The sequence below is a fragment of the Hirundo rustica genome, chromosome Z (genome assembly GCF_015227805.2).
Source record: "Hirundo rustica isolate bHirRus1 chromosome Z, bHirRus1.pri.v3, whole genome shotgun sequence".
NCBI classification, from domain to species: Eukaryota; Metazoa; Chordata; class Aves; order Passeriformes; family Hirundinidae; genus Hirundo; species Hirundo rustica.
The window spans coordinates 39,257,225-39,275,368 of record NC_053488.1 but is presented as its reverse complement, the minus strand read 5'-3'; the positions used below and the strand labels follow the sequence as shown (position 1 = coordinate 39,275,368).

Genomic DNA, 18,144 nt, shown 5'->3' with positions numbered 1-18,144 from the left:
TTGTTCCATAGGAATTGTAGGTCTCTCTGCATGCACGAAATACTGAAGCCGGCTCTTAACCAAATTCTACCTCCTGAATTGTACCTACTGTGTATATATGAATTTTGAAAAGTTCTGGTTTTTCTCAGCATTTTCCTGACAATGCTTATTGTATAGACCATATTCTCATCACATGTGAAACACTTAAATCCCATGTACTTTATTTTTCTCAATATCAGTCATTGTATTAGAAGCTGAAATTATCTGTACCCCTCTAGCTTGATCCAGTTCAATGTACTTTTTGTTAACGCCATGCTTAATGTGTCTTCTTTTTCTTTTTCCCACTTAGAATCTTTTACGGAAGTTGCTGCAGATTTCCATGCTAGAATACCAGTGGTGGTGTGCAGAGAAAAGCAAAGGTCTCAGTTGTCACTTTGTGTGTTCTAATAGTATTTAGCAATGTAAATTATATAACCACCTGATAAATGACGTTTCTGTACTAAATTATTACAGTTCCATGGATCTTGAAAAACAAACTAACACTCATGGGCAAGTCTTTCCTAGCCTAGAATAAGAGGGTAAGGGTTGTTCTGTCCTCAGCTGTGTATTTCCCAATCCCTTCAACCATTATGGCTTCCAGCATGTGCCCTTACCCTTCCATTTGGGATTATTGCTTAAGCAGAAACTTTCCTTTCTTCTAGGTAATGTACATACCATATTAAATTACAGATTTCTGTAAGGATCAGAACAGTTTGCTTAACTTTGCTAGTATTTTGAGACCAAGTGAAAAATATTTCATTTTGCCCATTTGATGACTATCAATTAAGATTCATGAAACATCTATAAACAACTACAGATAAAAATATTACTAGTTATTTGCTGCTACCTTGATTTTTCAGTGTTTAAAAATATTTTATGTTGTGTGAAAACAGTATAGAAGATGTTTGGTGGATTTGGTGAGGGAAGACTTCTTTCATGAGGGAAATTAATACTATAACTTTTTAATTCAGTTAATTAACATTAAAAAAATACTTAAATTTGAATTGCATCTGAAAACATTTGTACAGAAATTTATAATGCATATATTCTCAACCTAACCATCAATCAAATTAGTATTGTTTGCTGCTTTTCATGCAGAGATGCTGTCTTTGAGAGGCTGTCAAGCCCCTTACAACCTTCTGCTACACTGTTCTGTGAGGTGTTATCTGACCTATTGGTGTTCTTACAAAACCTTCAAGATCTTTTGTTTCTTTTTGGATTTTAGTGGCCTTATTTGTAAAGTGAGTGCAGGGAATGAGAATGCTTGTCTGACAACAAACCATTTGACTACACTTGGAAAGCTGGAACCTGCTATTGTACCGTTAGTGATTGCCTTCAGGTACTGGGCAAAGGTGAGAGTTCATTTGTATTCCCTTATCTGAAGTGAATAAATAGCGAATGAACTTCGATATAATACCTGTAGTTATGGTCTAGAAAGTGGTTATTGAAACAGTCCTTGGAATAAAAGTTGAAGTAAGGACATAAGTATTTTTAAATTGTAAATTTTATAAATTATATGATTCTTATTTGTATGTGATAATGATCTTCTAAATTTCAAAATGGAATTTTAAGCTTCATTCAGTGGCAAGTGGCAGGCAGACTGTTAAGTATCCTCTGACAAACCAGTCAGAGGAATGTATATGAAATGGTATTCCTAGTTTCTCAATAAAGTTAATCCATCATTAAAAAAAAAAAGAACTGTCTCTATTGTAGATGAAAACAATCTTGTGAATTAACGTAACTTCTTGTAAAATTTTTGTGTCTGCAATTAAAATATTAATTTAAAAAATGTAAAACTTTTTACTTTTACTGCATCTGTGTAAAAGGAGCACATTTTTTGCAAATGTGCTGTATGCCATCTGTTTTGCCAGTCTGTGGCCTCTGGCTCTTAAACTGAAAACTTTATGGTAGCACGGTAGTAACTGCAATAAATATGCAGGCCTTGAGAACAAGTTGCATCTGGTAAGAGCTCAAAGATATCTGAGTTTCTGTAGTATTCAAGGTGACTGACCTCTGAACAGTAATTAAAATAATATTTTCCAAAGTATCTTGAAACTTTAATGACTGCACAATTTGTTTTTACAGTTATGCTGTGTTGATCGTCCTGAGGAGGGAGGTTTGTCACCTTATGTGTTCGCTTTAATGGTTATTTTCTTTCTACAACAGAGGAGAGAGCCTTTTCTGCCTGTCTATTTGGGATCTTGGGTATGTATATTAATACATTGAATAATGTAAATGAAAGGACCTGTTGCTTGTGGTGGTATATAATCTGTTAGCTTTATGCTACTCTGAGCATATAAGCATGTAAGCCATAAGCGACCCATTTCTGCAGGAATTAAGAATGTGAATTCATGTGTGAATTCATCAACATTCAATGACTACACTTAACTTTAGTATACCTAGCCATAAGGTTGCATTTCACAATCCTAGTCATTGAAGTAAGTTCTCCGTTGCCCCTTCTGTGAATAAGGAGAGCTGGACATTGAATAATGCATTTTGCAAGAATTTCTTAATTTTTTTTTTCAGCCTTTCCTCCAGAGTGTTGAGAACTCAATCCAAATAGTTACATCCCAAAACAATGTCTTGGAATTTGCCAGCTAATTCTCCAAAACATGGTTGGTGAACACACTGGTGTGATGCTATCTGAAGGGATCACGTTAGGGGTTTAGAGCATGTATTTCTTTGGTTTAGAGACTGAAATGCATCTTGGTGTCAGGAGTCGTATTATGGATGCCAATCCAGAATCCAATTCTCCAGGACAGAATTTAGGTATTATATTCAAGGCACCCATTTTTGTACTTACAGTCTCTTGTTATGTTTAGCACACATCTTCCAATTCCTGTAACTAATTACACAAACCTTGCAGTTAACAATTTTTCTCTACTATGTTTCGGACTCACCAAAAGCATATGCACTTTCTGAGCTGAATGAGAAAAATGTCCTGTTGTATATGGCCATATAATTATAATATGCGTATTTATCCTTGTCTAATGTGTGAAGAAAAGGATCTGTGACACAGAATTACAGAATTTTCTGGGCAATAAGTTCCAGTCTTTGGTCACGCACACAGTATACCCACACAAGTTCTTCATATTCAGTTGGAACTTCCTGCATCAGTTTGTTTCTGCCCGTTACCACTTGTCCTATTGCTTGGCACTACCTGGATCCATCCTCTTGACATTCTCCTTTCAGATACTCAGACCTTGATGAGTTCCTATCTCAGTTACCTCTTCTCAAGGCTGAACAAGCCCAGCTCCCTCAGCCATTCCTCATAAGTGACATGCTCCAGTCCTTTAATTATCTCTGTAGCCCTTTGCTGGACCCACTTCAGGGGCTCCATCTCTCTCTTGTCCTGAGGAATCCAGAACTGGACCCAGCACTCCAGATGTGCCTCACCAGGGCTAATTAGAAGGACAGGATCACCCACTTTGCTCTGTTGGCAGTCCTTTCCTAATGTGCCCCAATGCTTTCCTGCACCCCAGGACAGCATTCTTGGCCACCAGGACACGCTGCTGGCTCATGGACAGCTTGTTGTCCTCCAGGAACCCCAGGTCCTTCTCTGCAGAGCTGCTTTCCAGCAGATCACCCCCCAGCGGGTGCCTGCAGTTATTCCTCCACAGTGGAATGCAGAACCCTGCTTTTGCCTTTGTTGAATTTCAGGCAGTTCTTCTCTGCTCATCTCTCCATCCTTTCAAGGCAGTCTGGGGTATTGGCAACTGCTCCCAGCCTTGTGTTATCAGTGACCTGCTGTGGAGGCATCTGTCTCTGTCCAAATTACTGATGAAGAAATTAAACAACACTGGGCCCAGTATTGACCCTTGGGGGGACACCACTTGTGACAGGTCCATGTTAAGACTCTGCCACTGATTACAACCCTCTGCCATTCATCCAGTTTTCAGTCTACCTCATTGTCCGTATTTCCTGAGTGTGAACACCAGCACACCCTTCCAAGAGCTCTGACCTCTTAAGAGTTTTTGTAGAGAAGTATGGGGGAAAGAGAGAAAAAGGTTGGGATGTATTCTAGACCTGGAACAGTTGTTATTAAACTTTGTTCTACTATGATGTGGGAACTAAAATTTAAAGTTCATGTCACATTTAGCTCTATGTTTCTTTTTTCATTTCCTCTAGATTGAAGGATTCTCATTAAATAAATTAACTAATTTTCATCTGAGAGAAGTCCAGAACGATGCCGTGGTTTGGGAGCATAACCCCACTGATGATTCTGATTTGCCACAAGAAACTTCCCCTAGAAGGGGCAAGGTCTGAACTTTTGTTTCTGTAGTAGTCTAGCAGACATTGCTGTTCTCAAAACAGGACAATCTTCTAGTTCAGTTTTGTGTTTATGTTTCAAAACCATAAACTGAACTAAGAGATTGTATGATTGCTTGCTTCAGGATCTGTTGTGCTTAGCTCTTGCTGCTAAGGAGCTGGCAGAAAAATAGATATGATCTCAAACTCTTTGATAAGACCCTGAATTTTAATCTGCTGGGAAGAATATAGTTTACAGAGCTGAAGCAGTTTTGGCTTAAAATTAGATTAAGCATATGAAAAATATTTCATCTTTGCTTTGAACTGTTTTTAGAAATTATTTCTATTATAACAACTTTGTAAGGAACAGTATCACTATGTGATTGCATTTTCTGAGAGTAAACAATTCAGACTAGACTTGGCTGAAAAATAGGCTGTGTAATCCATTCTGTCCTATGAGAGACACTTATTTCTTTGAAATTTATAAATTACAGCATAAACACTTAAAGAAGCAGTTGTTATTAATCATTCATGCTACTCTTTACGGTTGCTGCATTCTTTCATTTCAGAGTTTTTTTACTATGTCTTCAACTTTTTAATTGCAGTGTTCATTGCAATGGCAGGAGTCAAGAACCAGTGATAACTTCTGCCATACTAGATTACAGATAAAATAAAGGAAATGTAACAGTTAAACAGTTAAAAGCCTGTGTACTAAATATTATTTAAGGTTTTCTTCTGTAATTGACAGGTTCCCTTAGTATTTGATTTAGGTCATCAGTGTTCAGCACCCGTTGGTCAGCTCTGGCTTGAACTGCTTCGTTTCTATGCTTTGGAGTTCAAAATGGCTGATTTGGTTATTAGCATACGACTCAAGGAACCAGTGTCTCGTGAATTAAAGGACTGGCCTAAAAAGCGCATTGCTGTGGAAGGTATATAAATATCTCTCAACAAACTTCAAAGAACTGTAGCTTTAGTTTTTATAAGGTGCTGACTTGGCTGTTGATATTGTGTATTACAACTAAGAAATTTTTAATATTGGATTGGTTATAGTAGAATATTTTTTTTAAAAAATCAACTTAATATTCTATTGAGTATTATTTTAAACATTATCAGAAATAATTAAAAGAACTTAAAAATTGTCTTCAGCGCAATTTGTAGACTTGTGTCCTTACACAGTGTTTGAGAGTTACTAGCAATTCAGACTCTGTAAACATGTAAAGTGTATTCTTTTTTAAGAAGTTAACTCTTTTCAGCAGTTAACTGCTGGCTCACTTTATTTTTACTAGACCCATATTCAGTCAAAAGGAATGTGGCAAGAACTCTGAACAGCCAACTAGTGTATGAGTATATTCTTCACTGCCTGAGAGCAACTTATAAGTATTTTGCTTTGCCTCACAAAAAAAATGCAAAATGGAGCAAAATACCGTCTTCAAATGCAAGTGAGGAGAAATCCCAAATGCTGAACCATGGAAAAGATGGTATAAAGCATGAAGATTCTGACTTGCAAAACTTGGATGGTAGAACAAACACAGTCATAGTAGAAAATTGCATAACAGAGAATATATGTATGCCCAAGGAACATAAAATTGATCCTTCAAAACTGTGTGATGGCTCAGAAAGTTTCACAGAAGAAGAATTGGCTGATGATATAAGTCATCTGGGAATTACCCATGAAGACTCAGACTGTGTAATTGAGGAAATAATTTCTGGAGATAATGAAGATTTTAAACCTAGTTGTGAAGAGACAGAGAGTGAAAATGAAGATGAAGAAGAGGAGGAGGAGGAAGAACATACACAACAAAAAAGACAATGGAATCATATTCTGGCTGTGGAGCACATGATCGATGAAGACAGTGACAGTGGAGAACTCCCTGTTATGGTGAATGTGCATGATGGAGAGACATGTAGTACTTCAGACTTAGAGGGTTTTCAACACACTGCGCTTACAGAGAGTGATGAATTTGGCTTGGAGTGCAGTGGTATAATAGCTGACAAGATTGACGTTTATGAGGAGAGTAGCACTGAAGGTACTGATGAGCTGGATGAATCCCCACAGAAATTCCTATGTTCAGCACAGAGTCAGAGATCCCAAATGATTAACTCAGATGATGAAGAGGAAGAAGAGGAAGCACCAAGTCTTCTAAGTCAGAGAGGATCTTGTGTTACCATTAGAACTGGAGGTGAACAAGCTAACACGTATACTGGATCTGGAGACGATGATGCACTGTCAGAGGAAGATGATGATTTTTCCATCCCCAGTAAATATGAAAACAGACATTTCAGTGAAAATATAGATCAACCTCTGAGGATCAATTTGAGTCAAGAATATCTTACTGGGAAGGGAAGCCATTTTGAAGAGACCACAGCAGTGGAACAGTGCTTAGAATCTGAACTTTTTTATGAATTCAGTAAACAGGCATTTACAAAAGGCAAGGTAAGCAAGCTGTATCAGAACATAAACATATTGCTTATGTTCTGTGAGAAGTTATATGAAAAGTGTTGCTGAAATTCATTAAAGTACTATAGTTTTTAAAACCAATCTTGCTTTTTGTTCATGCAGTCTCCAACAGTAGTATGTAGCTTGTGCAAACGGGAAGGTCATTTAAAGAATGATTGTCCAGAAGACTTCAAGAAAATTGAGCTTGACCCACTGCCACCACTGCCACCCAAGTTTTCAGTTATTCTAGATCAAGTTTGTGTCCAGTGTTACTGTAAGTTTTTTCCTTTGAATATTGTTGTGCCATAGGAAAAGAATCAGAAAAAAAAATGTAATATCCACAGACTAACGGTGTTAAAAGGTGACAGTTTATTTACTACATTGCCTCCAACTCTCAGATACAGTTCTATGCTTTGGCTTAATGGTAATAGCTCTAATAGAGCTGCTGAGTAGTTTGTACCTAGCGAACAAGAAAATACTTTGATTTGTCTTCCAACTGGCTGGTTGATTACTCATACAGAAATGTACATTTTCTAAGAGTCTGATTTTGGGTGGAGTTTTTGACTGATTTGAATTATGTTAACTATTCCTTAACTTGTAGTTTTCATAAAAAAAGACTTCGGTATTCTAAGAAAAATAGTCAAAATATCATTTTGTAACATGTCTCCACTTTTGTTCTTTTCAGAGTGACCCAACTTTCCTCCTTTCTCTCTCGTCATTTCTGACCAGACAAAATGCATTGTTTGTCTAATTAATGTTTTTCTTTGAACAGGTATTTCTCTTCTACTTCATCCTTGCTTTCTTTCCTTCACATGTGAATTTTCTTTCTTTTTCCCTTCCCCTGCCCCACTATAAACCCCTCTCTATTTTCACTTTGCTTTGCTTTTTGCTCTTTTTAATGTATAGTTGCCTAAATTGTTGTCTTTTTTCCTTCTTTTTATAAAGATGATTTTGCTCCAAATATAGTAGAGGATCAGGCTCGAGAACATATAAGACAAAGCTTAGAAATCTTCATTAGACAGGATTTCCCAGGTAATTAGGCCATTCTTACTTAATATTTATACTTTCGATTGTTCATACTTGAATGTTTTCAAAGAAAACATCATTTTAGTATAATAAACACTTAAGGTTTGAATATTTAAACCATATTATTGCTCAGCATTGCAATACTTCATTACATTAATTTTTGATCTAAGTCTTTTAAAGCGTTTTTAAATTTGTGGATTTTTATTTATTCATATAGAGTTCGCATTAATGGGAAGGAACAATGGCAAGTTAAGGAAGAAACAATCAAAGCAGAAGTGGAATGGTTTTAGTTTTGTTATTTTACTTTTATTTATTAATCAGACTTAATTTTGTAACTGCTCATACAAGCAACAAGTTTTTTGTAGGACCTCCTACTGAAACTTACTGGGCTTAGAATATTTTAAAATATAGGCACAATGTCTGGCCTATTCACAGGACCCAGGCATTTGATTTTTTTCCCTTTGTTTCTAGATCTCTTACCTGTAACACTTGGACTTCAGTTCATGGTGTTTTAAAATTAGAAAAAGATTTTTTGTCTGGAGCCAGATGTTATCCCTTACCCTAAAAATCTCTCTACAAAGCCTTTTTCAATCATATTTCAGCTTGAACCTACATGCTGATGATTTAATTACTGGAAAACCTAACTTGTTTCTGGATTTGTCAGACTGCTTATTTGAATCAATAAGAGAGATTCTTTTCTCATAAGCAAAGTTGATCAGCAAGTTTTCATATACCATAGAAATATAATAATGTTTTCTTGCCTTTATTGGAAGACATGCAGTGGTTTGCAGCTACATATAGTTTGAGATTCTGTCTTACATGTAATTTGATAGTTTTTGTTGATATATGGCTGTAATACAACACATGTCTCACAGGAACCAAGCTGGATTTGTTTGGCTCCTCAAAAAATGGTTTTGGCTTCAAACAAAGTGATCTTGATATCTGTATGACAATAGATGGTCTGGAAACTGCTGAGGTAGGTTGAGATGGTTTTGTGGTTAAATAAATGCAAAATATTCTTATATTGTGTATCTAGTGTAACAAACTCATTATTTTATAAAATATTTTAATATTAGAAGAAAATATTAAGGTACCACTAAGGCAGATTAGTATGGGGGTGTTTGCTGTTACCCTAGGCAAAGAATAAAGTAGCCAGTTTTCTCCTGAATTCTGCATTTCTAGCTTTATTTGTGCGGGTAAGCAACATTCTTTACTGCATAAACAACTGGGAATGGGAAACAATGGAAGAGCACATCAGTCTCCTTTCATGCCTAGTATCAGCTTTTAAAATGTTTCCGTTGTTATATTATCGACTGTTGGTTTTACATATGCTATTTTGAAACAATTTCTTGTATTCACGTGATTCTGTATAACTTGAAACATTTGATTATGCAGCTTTAAGCTTAATGGCACATAATAAAAGGTTTGCCTAAAATACTTGCAGCAGATACATCTTTTAGCTTTTTTTCTTAATGTCTTAGGGACTTGATTGCATCAGAATCATTGAAGATTTAGCAAAAGTTCTCAAGAAACAGTCAGGTAACTTTCTGGAAAATTAAAATAAGTGACTCTGGTTTTGTTATTCATTTGCTGTAGTGCCAGTGTTCTGGGGCACTGTAAATACAACTAACATAAAAGAGCTTATGTTAGTAAGAGTGAGGTTTAATATTGTGAACATTTGGAATTATTTTTATTTGTTTATTTAGGTACTCAGGGTTATAATGTTATTGTACCACATCTGATCTGGACAGATAGTATGTTTATAACCTACATGCATAAGAACAATGATTTAGAACTTGAGGCTTCAGTTCAGTAATTATGTACTTGTATGTTCAGTGCATAGGAAGTCAGTAGTATTCTGATGCAAGTCTGCAATGGGAATCCTGTTGTTTTCTACAAGAAATCATGAATTTTATAGTGCTCATTTTGGTGTATCTCCAATGATTTGTAATGAACTATCATTTATCTCTTAAGCTATTTCTCTAAAAAGAAGTTTTATTTAGACTGCTCTTTATTTTTTGAGGGGGCTAAATATACATTTATATAAACTGTATTTAGCAGATTGATCATGTTTGACAAATTTGTAAAATCAGTGTTAAAACATAACTAAAATACAAATTTGGTATCAGCTAAGATTTTATTTTGTAGCCTTTTAGCTACAGTTAGAAGTTTTTTGATATTGTGTAGAACTGTATTGTGGCTATTCTATAACATGACATTTCATCCTAGGTTTAAGAAATGTCTTGCCTATAACGACTGCTAAAGTCCCAATTGTCAAATTTTTCCATGTCAGAAGTGGTCTTGAAGTAGACATCAGTTTATATAATACTCTGGTAAGGTTGTCTCCTTTTTTATTTTCGGTTGTGTAACAGAAAACTGAGGATCTGTTTCTTGAGACTGAAGTGATTGCTTGGATCAGGTTAACAATCAACTGCTTCCAGTTGTATATTGTAATTTTTTATTGCAAAGAAACCTTTTTTGTTTGTTTGACTATGAGTGGAGTCAGCTGTGCAGTTGTGACTTTAGAGTTGTCGCTTTCCTAAGAAAATCTATTATTTCTTCAGTAATATTAAGAAACAGTGGTTTAAGTATTGTAAGTTTTTCTTAGGTGAGAGAGAAAATAAAGTAACTTCAGTTTTTATAGACTCCACTTAGCATCATGGCTCTTGCCTAGCCTTGAGACCTGAAATAATGATTTTGAACCCAGCCTGCCTGAACTGTAACATATTAGAATGTAAAAAAAAAACCGCAAACCCACCCAAAACCCACAAAAACAATCCATGTGTTCTTGGCCAAACATTTTAAAAACTGGTTTAGTTAATTTCAGTGCCTCTAAATTTTGAAGCCCTTTCCTTGAAACAGCAAAGGAAAGTAGGTCTTAGTGATAATTTTTAAACTTTCTGAAGGTTTTTTTATGAGCTCAAGGGGTGTCTTGAGGAAGATACCTCAACCACTAAGTGGGATAGTTTTCTCCTTGAAGTTAGGCATCCTTGTGTGTCCGTTGGTAGCTCTTACAGATCCGGACTGAAATCTCTGGGTTCAAGTAGTTACCTTCAACCAAATATTTTGAAACTGTACTAAGAGATTAATGCTTCTTGTTTTGAAGTATTGTTGTGTGAATGCTGCTTTATATCACTTCTACACAGATTAAGGAACTTGATTGGCTTTTAAAAGAGCAGGTGATAACCTCATTGTTGAATGCTTCCTTTCTCAATATATGTTCCTACTATGCAGGGCTTCACATACGCATTTCTTGAGGACACAACTTAGAATTTTTTTTCATGTTTTCAGCTTATTTCCTTCATGACTTCAGAGCTTCTTTATTTTCTGTATGACTTTTTTATTTTTCTAGGCCTTGCATAACACCAGACTTCTGTCATCATATGCAGCTATTGATCCTAGAGTAAAATATCTTTGTTACACAATGAAAGTCTTTACAAAGGTAAGTGTGTTTCAGACATTCCAGAAGCAGTAGTTCCTACAGCTCGGGATGACACGATGAAAGATAAAAATCATGTTTCTTTTTCTAGATATGCGACATTGGAGATGCATCTCGAGGTAGCCTGTCATCTTACGCATATACTCTTATGGTTCTTTATTTTCTTCAACAGAGAAATCCACCAGTCATCCCTGTTCTTCAGGAGGTATGGTTTATTGGGAAGAAATGAGTAACTGTACACAGTATTGATCAGAAGAATATCTGTGCTGAATATGAAAGGCTCTTCTAATGAGTTTTAATATTATTTTTTCAGATTTACAAAGAACCAAAAAAGCCTGAAATTTTGGTTGATGGCTGGAATGTATACTTCTTTGATAAGATAGAGGAGTTGGTGAGTAAATCAGGCTAATTGGAAATGTTACCTGTAGCTTGGCAAATGAACAGAAATTCCTTTTAAAGACATTGTTCCCAAATATAGAAGTTGAGTATTGTGGTTTATCTCCAGCTGGCAATTAAACACCACACAGCCACTCTCTCATTTCCCCTGGCCCCTCCCTGGTGGCCATTCCATTGAATAATTTTGTTTTATAGACTCATACTGAATTAATAAATTCTTTTCTTAAGAGGCAAAACCTACTGCCAGAAGTTCTATTAATTGTCCACTTTGTTGTTAATAGATTAAAAAATGTGGCATTTAAAACCAGTATTGGTTTATCAACATAAGTTATGAAGGGAAGTATTCTAGAGTAACTCCACTTCTTTTCTGTATAAAATAAATTATGAAAATATATTATTTAAATCATGAAAATGCTTAATGTAAGTACTGCATGTAGTAATATTTTTGTCATTTTAGTCAGTTGTTTGGCCAGACTATGGGAAAAACACTGAATCTGTTGGGCAACTGTGGCTGGGACTTCTCCGATTCTACACAGAAGAATTTGATTTTAAAGAGCATGTCATCTGCATCAGGAGAAAAAATCTACTTACAACTTTCAAGAAGCAGTGGACCTCCAAATATATTGTAATTGAAGGTAAAATAATATGAAGTACAGAAATATACAGAACTTCTTTAACGTGAAAATTTTGCTTTTTCACAAGGCTTATTTTTCTTTCTGTTACTAGGTTATAAATTATTATGTGCTCATGTTTTGAAACCATTACAAATTTGCCATTGAGTTTCGGTAACATTATTCTTAAGTGTTTTTGGCTACTGAAAAGAAGTTGCAAAGCAAACTTCACACTTTTCATTATGAAGTAAGTGGCAGAAAAATAGATTTAACAAAATCCTTTGGCAAAGAAATCAGTTACGATGCAATTGAGATGTTCTCAAAAATACTAGGTTTAGCTGAACCCGTATTTACTTAAAGGATTCAACTGTGTATGATTAGGCTGTTTATTATCACTGTGATCTCTGACAGAGAAAATGCAGTGACATATTTTAGAAATAATCTGTAAATTGTTTTGTGGCCCATTTTCATGGGGAGAATTTCTGCTGTTTTGTCTGCACATTGAGGAGTGCCTGTTACGGTTTTTTCTACAGATCCTTTTGATTTGAACCACAATCTTGGAGCTGGATTGTCAAGAAAAAGTAAGTCTTCTGTTAACAATTTCAGTTACAAAGTGAAGATCTTGCCTTGGATATTATTCTACATTCCAGTTTGATATTTAAATGATGATTTCAGTTTGGATTTTTTTTTTCTTCTACAGTGACAAATTTTATAATGAAGGCTTTTATCAATGGCAGAAGAGTATTTGGTACCCCTATAAAAATATTTCCTAAAGAGTACCCATCAAAAATGGTAAGTTCCGTCTTAGAGGAGTATGTCTGTGCTCTTTGGCATATAACTTAGCCTTTGCAGGACCATGTTTACACTCACTGTAAGCTCTTTCTCTTAAATTTACGCACTACTCTAAAAATCTTCATGGGAGTTACTGCTGAGTACCGTTTTAGTGTTACTTGAATGTGAAATATTTTGCAAAATACTAGTTAAGAGTTTTGTTGTACAGATTTATGTATTTTAATCCAAATCAAAATCAACTTAGCATTTCCTAAAACTGCAGTTTTTTAACAGTGTGCAGACCACTCACCTGGTGCTGAGTAGGCTGCCTATCAAAGAAGAGGTCAGTAGCCAGTTACGTCATTAGGTCTTTCAGGGTTCAGATACAGACTCCCAAGTTTATTCTTTTCTGTAACTCTTACTGCTATTTTAACACTTTTGTATCTGTCTTGATTTCCAAGTGTTTGGTTTTTCATTTTAAATATATGATTTCTTTTACAGGAGTACTTTTTTGATCCTGAGGTACTAACAGAAGGAGAATTGGCACCAAATGATAGATGCTGCAGAACTTGTGGTAAAATTGGCCATTTCTTGAAAGATTGTCCCATGAGACAGAAGTGAGTATAGTATTGGCATCTGTGTGTAACTTTTTTCCTTAGGTTTGTTAGGAGAGATTAGGATAGTAATGCTTAGTTCTGCAGATTGTTTCATAAACCTGAATTAAACTAAAATGGATCAGTACCTCTTTTGTCAGTTGTGGATAGTGTTGCCACAGAACTGTTAAAGTATCAATGCTCTCTCTCCACTTCCTTATACAGGAAAAGAGTAGTCAAAGAGAATCTAAATATTCATCAGAGCTGAATAACTGTGCTGTGAAAAGCACTCATGGATAGCTTTTATACTTTTATTTATTTAATAGCTTCTACTATCAGAATTTTGCTGCTCCTAGCAAAACACGATTTTGTGAAATTCACAGAGTCATGCAATTCTTACCAAAAGCAAGGCAAGAATATCACAGCTCTATCTTTTGTAAGCACATGTGTATGAGAACAATGTCCTGTTTTACATCTAAGAGAATGCTTCCTGTCCCTGAGTAGCCATGTCCAATATTCAGTGACCCTCTTCTGGAAACGAATGGCTGAATCACTTTTGCCATGCTTTCTCTTATAAGATGTCTAAACTTAAAACTCATCCTTTAATTTTGATTTTACTTAAGACAAAGCTCTTTAAAGACTTCCTGTCTAAAAAATAGTAAAATCTTGAAAAAAATTTATGCTCACTTGTAAGGTGGACAGAAAAATTTAACAATCATTTAGAATCTATTTAGGTTAAAAGCTGTCATTAAAAATAATTTGCACTTTGCTGTAACTAAGTTAAAAAAAAACTGCTAACATCATGTTGGATGAAGAGGCTTTCTATTACATATTAGAGATTTGTGAACTTATGGTGTTGATTCTGTTAATTTAGAAGTTGACTCAGCTTTAGCAATTGCAAGCACAGTAGCTGATGATAATTTAAAATTAAAGAATGCTAAAGGCGGTGTGAAAGTCTCCTCAATGTCCAAACTGCTGTCTTAGATCTATGTATTTTTAGTCTTGCATTCTGAAGTGAAACACCAGATCATTGCACATACTCAGCTATGTTTTATACAACATTAGAGGAAAAGTAAATGGGATTGTGCATCTAAGAATAGAAATGCTCTGTGGGGTAAAACCACTGATACATATGAGTCTTCTGTTCAGCCATTTATTGCAAAAGGAGGTGCTGTCTGTGAAGGGCAAACTGTTGTTTTCTGTAGTCTCTTCTCCTGCATTTCCTTAGCATTGCTGTATAAGAGATGTTAGAGCACATACCTGCTGTGCTCTGGTAATCCTCATTTGTGGACTGGACTTGTGTATGATTTTGTCCTTTTAGTTGATTGGTTTTTCTGTTTTCCTGAACCTGATTCTCCTGGTTTCCTTAGCAGTCCTCGCTGGCAAACAGTTCTGTAAGCACTCTGACTGATATGTAAAACAGTACTTTCCTGTATCTGTTTAAAGCTCATCTTAGTCATCCAATAACTTGCTGAGTGTGCACTTAATCCATTTGCCTTTGTCCCTAACAAAGGTGTTAAATAATATTGGTCCCAATACAGACCCCTGAAAAACACCACTCATCACTGGTGTTCATACAGACATCAAGACATTGACCACAATGTTTGAAGTGCAACTATCCAGCCAGTTCCTTATCCACTGAGTGGTCCACCTATCAAATCCATGTCTTTCCATTTTAGAGACTAGAATGTTGTGTAAGACAGTGTCAAATGCTTTGCGGAAGTCCAGTCCATGATGTCAGTGCTTTCCTTACCAACCATTTCTGTAACCCATTTTTATAGAAAGGTATCAGATTTGTCAGGCATGATTTGTAATGCATCCATCTTGCCAAAGGAGCCTGGTATCATCTTCAGATTTGGAGGTTTCATTCCTGTCTCCTTCTCTAGTCATGTATAAATTTGTTAGATGAAACAAATCTGACAGAGGCAGTGTTTCTTCACTACTAAACCTTTAAGTCACATAGAATGTTAGAAGCTTCTCTCAACAGAAGACAGTTTTAGAGTGAATATGCACAGTTTCAGAAGAAAAGAACTAAGTTCTGGGTTGAATTGTACAAATAGAAAAAAAACCCCACAAAACTATAGCCCTATTTTTTTGTACTTCGTTAGCATTTTGCTTGGTGTTTCTTCTTCATTGCCTGCAACTTGAGCAGCCCAATTTTCAGTTGTTCTTACATTTTTTCATCATAATTATTAGGATTTAGGGCTGTATAATCATCTAATTGTAAAGTTAAATTATTAAATGTTTGTTATACTGGTGGTGCACTGGAGTTTGGTGGGAGAGTTAAAGGAAAAGTATGGCAATTCACTTTATTTATCCCACTGAAAAAATATTCTGTCTAAGGACAGCACATGCTTTTTTTGTTTGTTTTTTTTATTGACTCTGTGTGTGTATATAAGGCCTCTGAACTCTGCAGCACTTTTCTGCTCCTGCAGACTAAGACGGCGTCGTGATTATGAAGGTACACAAAGGTATGGAGAAATCAAGGAGAAGAGAGTCAAAGAGGACAAAGAAATGCAGAATAAACCAACAGAAAAGGAGAACTTAATCAAGGAGGGAAAGTCACACCTGTGTACACCTCAGAAGAGGAAACTAGCAAGAGTAATAGTGGAAACTGGAAGAGAGAAGACTCCCAGGCAGTCAGCAGAGAAATGGAAACGCCTGGAAGACAGAGATGTAAGAGAAAAACGTTGTTTTATATGTGGAAGAGAAGGACATATTAGAAAGGAATGCCCACACTATAAAGGAATTGCAGGTATGAAACGGATCAGCCGGAGTAAATAGCGCTTCTGTTTTTTGGTGTTTGGGTTTTGGGGTGGTTTTTTTTGTATTTTTAACATGATTGACTAACAGATAAAGTTTTTGCATCATGTAAATGCGTGGGTTTTTAAATGTAGTCACATTTAACCATTTTCCCTTCATCCTCACCTTCCTTTCAGAAATGTGCTGAATCCTGGGAGATTTGGCATGGTTTCTCTTAGCAGATAAGATATTTGTAATAAAAAGGGTATGATTATCAAATATGTTGGAATTGCTTCCATTGTCACCACAATATATGAACTTGCCAACATTTCAAATTACAGCTTCTCTTCCAGTTCATCATAATTGCAACAGAAGCTAGCATTACAGTGCTTCACATTACCTAAACCAGAATGGTTCTATATGACCCTGAAGTCAATATGAGAAGTGTACAGATTTGCTCAGATTGAATTTTGTGAATAAAATAATGCTTCTGCCAACTCAGCAGTTGAAAGGATACAGAAGTTCATCTTATCCAGACTGACAGACCTGAGTGAAATACTGCTAAGCAAAAGTATTTAATAATCTGAGTCATTTTTCAAGTAAGATGGATCGCTCATCATTTGTATTATAAAGGAGTATCTTTCTAAGATAAAGCTGAGACTTAAGACAGTACATGGTACTTGTAATTACAGTCCAAAGGAACGAAGTATCACTGTTGCCCTGTTGGTAAACATGGTTGCATTTAAATTCAGGCTGGAAAAAATTGTTTTACAAATTACTCATGACTTGATCGCTTAAAGGAACAGATTGGAGTATTTTATATAAATATATTTTTCAAACCAACTTTTCTCTACTTGCAAAAATATCCTGTCTGCCTTAGATCAGGAAACCCTTCGTAATCAGATGCATTTAGTGGAAGAGAGTGCAAGACTGTGTTAAAATACTGGAACAGAGAGGAAAATGGTGCAAGTATGTTCAGAATTGTGAATATATTTAGGAGTATTCTTACTTTGATAGACCACTAGAAGTACTGGCTGGACAGAAAAGTTGATTAAAAATTGAAGCCATGCTTCATTCAGCTTCTGACCTTCTAAAGGTGTATGTCAAGTCTAAGTTTAACTTTTGAGTTTATCTTTGACCTTTTCTCACAGAACTTCTCTTCCAGCCCGTTCTGTTTGCCGTGATACTGAGTCTACTAAGGTGGAGGGGGAGTATGCCTGACTGTTTCATAGTCAATCATATTTAGCATTCATCATATGACGACTAAACTTAGGCTGTACAGTATATATGTCTAAAATAATAAGTTCTGCAGTAGGTGTTTTTATCATCTGTATTTTGGGAATTAATATTTTTGAATTTGAAAGAACTGCTGTAGGTTGGGCTTTCTCTTTTATTGATTGCTTAGTGCCTGAAGAGTTCTCTCTAGCTGAATAAAGTACTATGAAAAAAAATGGATCAAAGAGCCTTCACTCTTTGCATTGCTGCATTTTGTGAGACTGTGGACACTTCACTTACCGTCATATCTTCATTCATTCTCAGCTTCCTGTCTCCTGCTAATTCTGGAGGAGGATACAAAGCTTAATTTATTGTAGGTTCCTAGCTTAAATGTATGTCACCACATTATGCTAGTTTTCCGTGTTATGAAATTGAGGAAAATAACAGTGTCCTGCATTCTACATTTTCTGATTCTAGACAGAAAATACTTTGGTATTTTTCTGTCTTGTGATAATTGAAACTAGTTTCCAATTAGCAACTCCTTTTTATGATTTTTTCAGATGGCTCAAAACCAGAAGTGTTGTGTGGGTCTTCTTCTTTACCCACTGCTGTCAAACATGCTGGTAGATTAAATCAGGTAAACACCAA

The 18,144-nt window shown here is 35.7% G+C and overlaps 1 protein-coding gene across 2 annotated transcripts in view; it reads left to right on the top strand.

Annotated features, from left to right (window-relative positions):
• TUT7 (terminal uridylyl transferase 7) overlaps nt 1-18,144 on the top strand; it is a 32,220-nt gene that overhangs the window by 11,243 nt on the left and 2,833 nt on the right. For both annotated transcript variants that reach the window (XM_040089989.2, XM_040089990.2), the window contains exons 8-27: nt 329-398; nt 1,244-1,370; nt 2,104-2,223; nt 4,147-4,278; nt 5,015-5,195; nt 5,553-6,700; nt 6,827-6,977; nt 7,649-7,735; nt 8,605-8,705; nt 9,211-9,268; nt 9,959-10,062; nt 11,082-11,171; nt 11,260-11,373; nt 11,482-11,559; nt 12,022-12,199; nt 12,709-12,756; nt 12,876-12,967; nt 13,448-13,563; nt 15,975-16,294; nt 18,057-18,133. In XM_040089989.2, the coding sequence (XP_039945923.1) occupies nt 329-398; nt 1,244-1,370; nt 2,104-2,223; nt 4,147-4,278; nt 5,015-5,195; nt 5,553-6,700; nt 6,827-6,977; nt 7,649-7,735; nt 8,605-8,705; nt 9,211-9,268; nt 9,959-10,062; nt 11,082-11,171; nt 11,260-11,373; nt 11,482-11,559; nt 12,022-12,199; nt 12,709-12,756; nt 12,876-12,967; nt 13,448-13,563; nt 15,975-16,294; nt 18,057-18,133 (3,392 nt within the window). The remainder of the gene's footprint in view (nt 1-328; nt 399-1,243; nt 1,371-2,103; nt 2,224-4,146; nt 4,279-5,014; nt 5,196-5,552; nt 6,701-6,826; nt 6,978-7,648; nt 7,736-8,604; nt 8,706-9,210; nt 9,269-9,958; nt 10,063-11,081; nt 11,172-11,259; nt 11,374-11,481; nt 11,560-12,021; nt 12,200-12,708; nt 12,757-12,875; nt 12,968-13,447; nt 13,564-15,974; nt 16,295-18,056; nt 18,134-18,144) is intronic.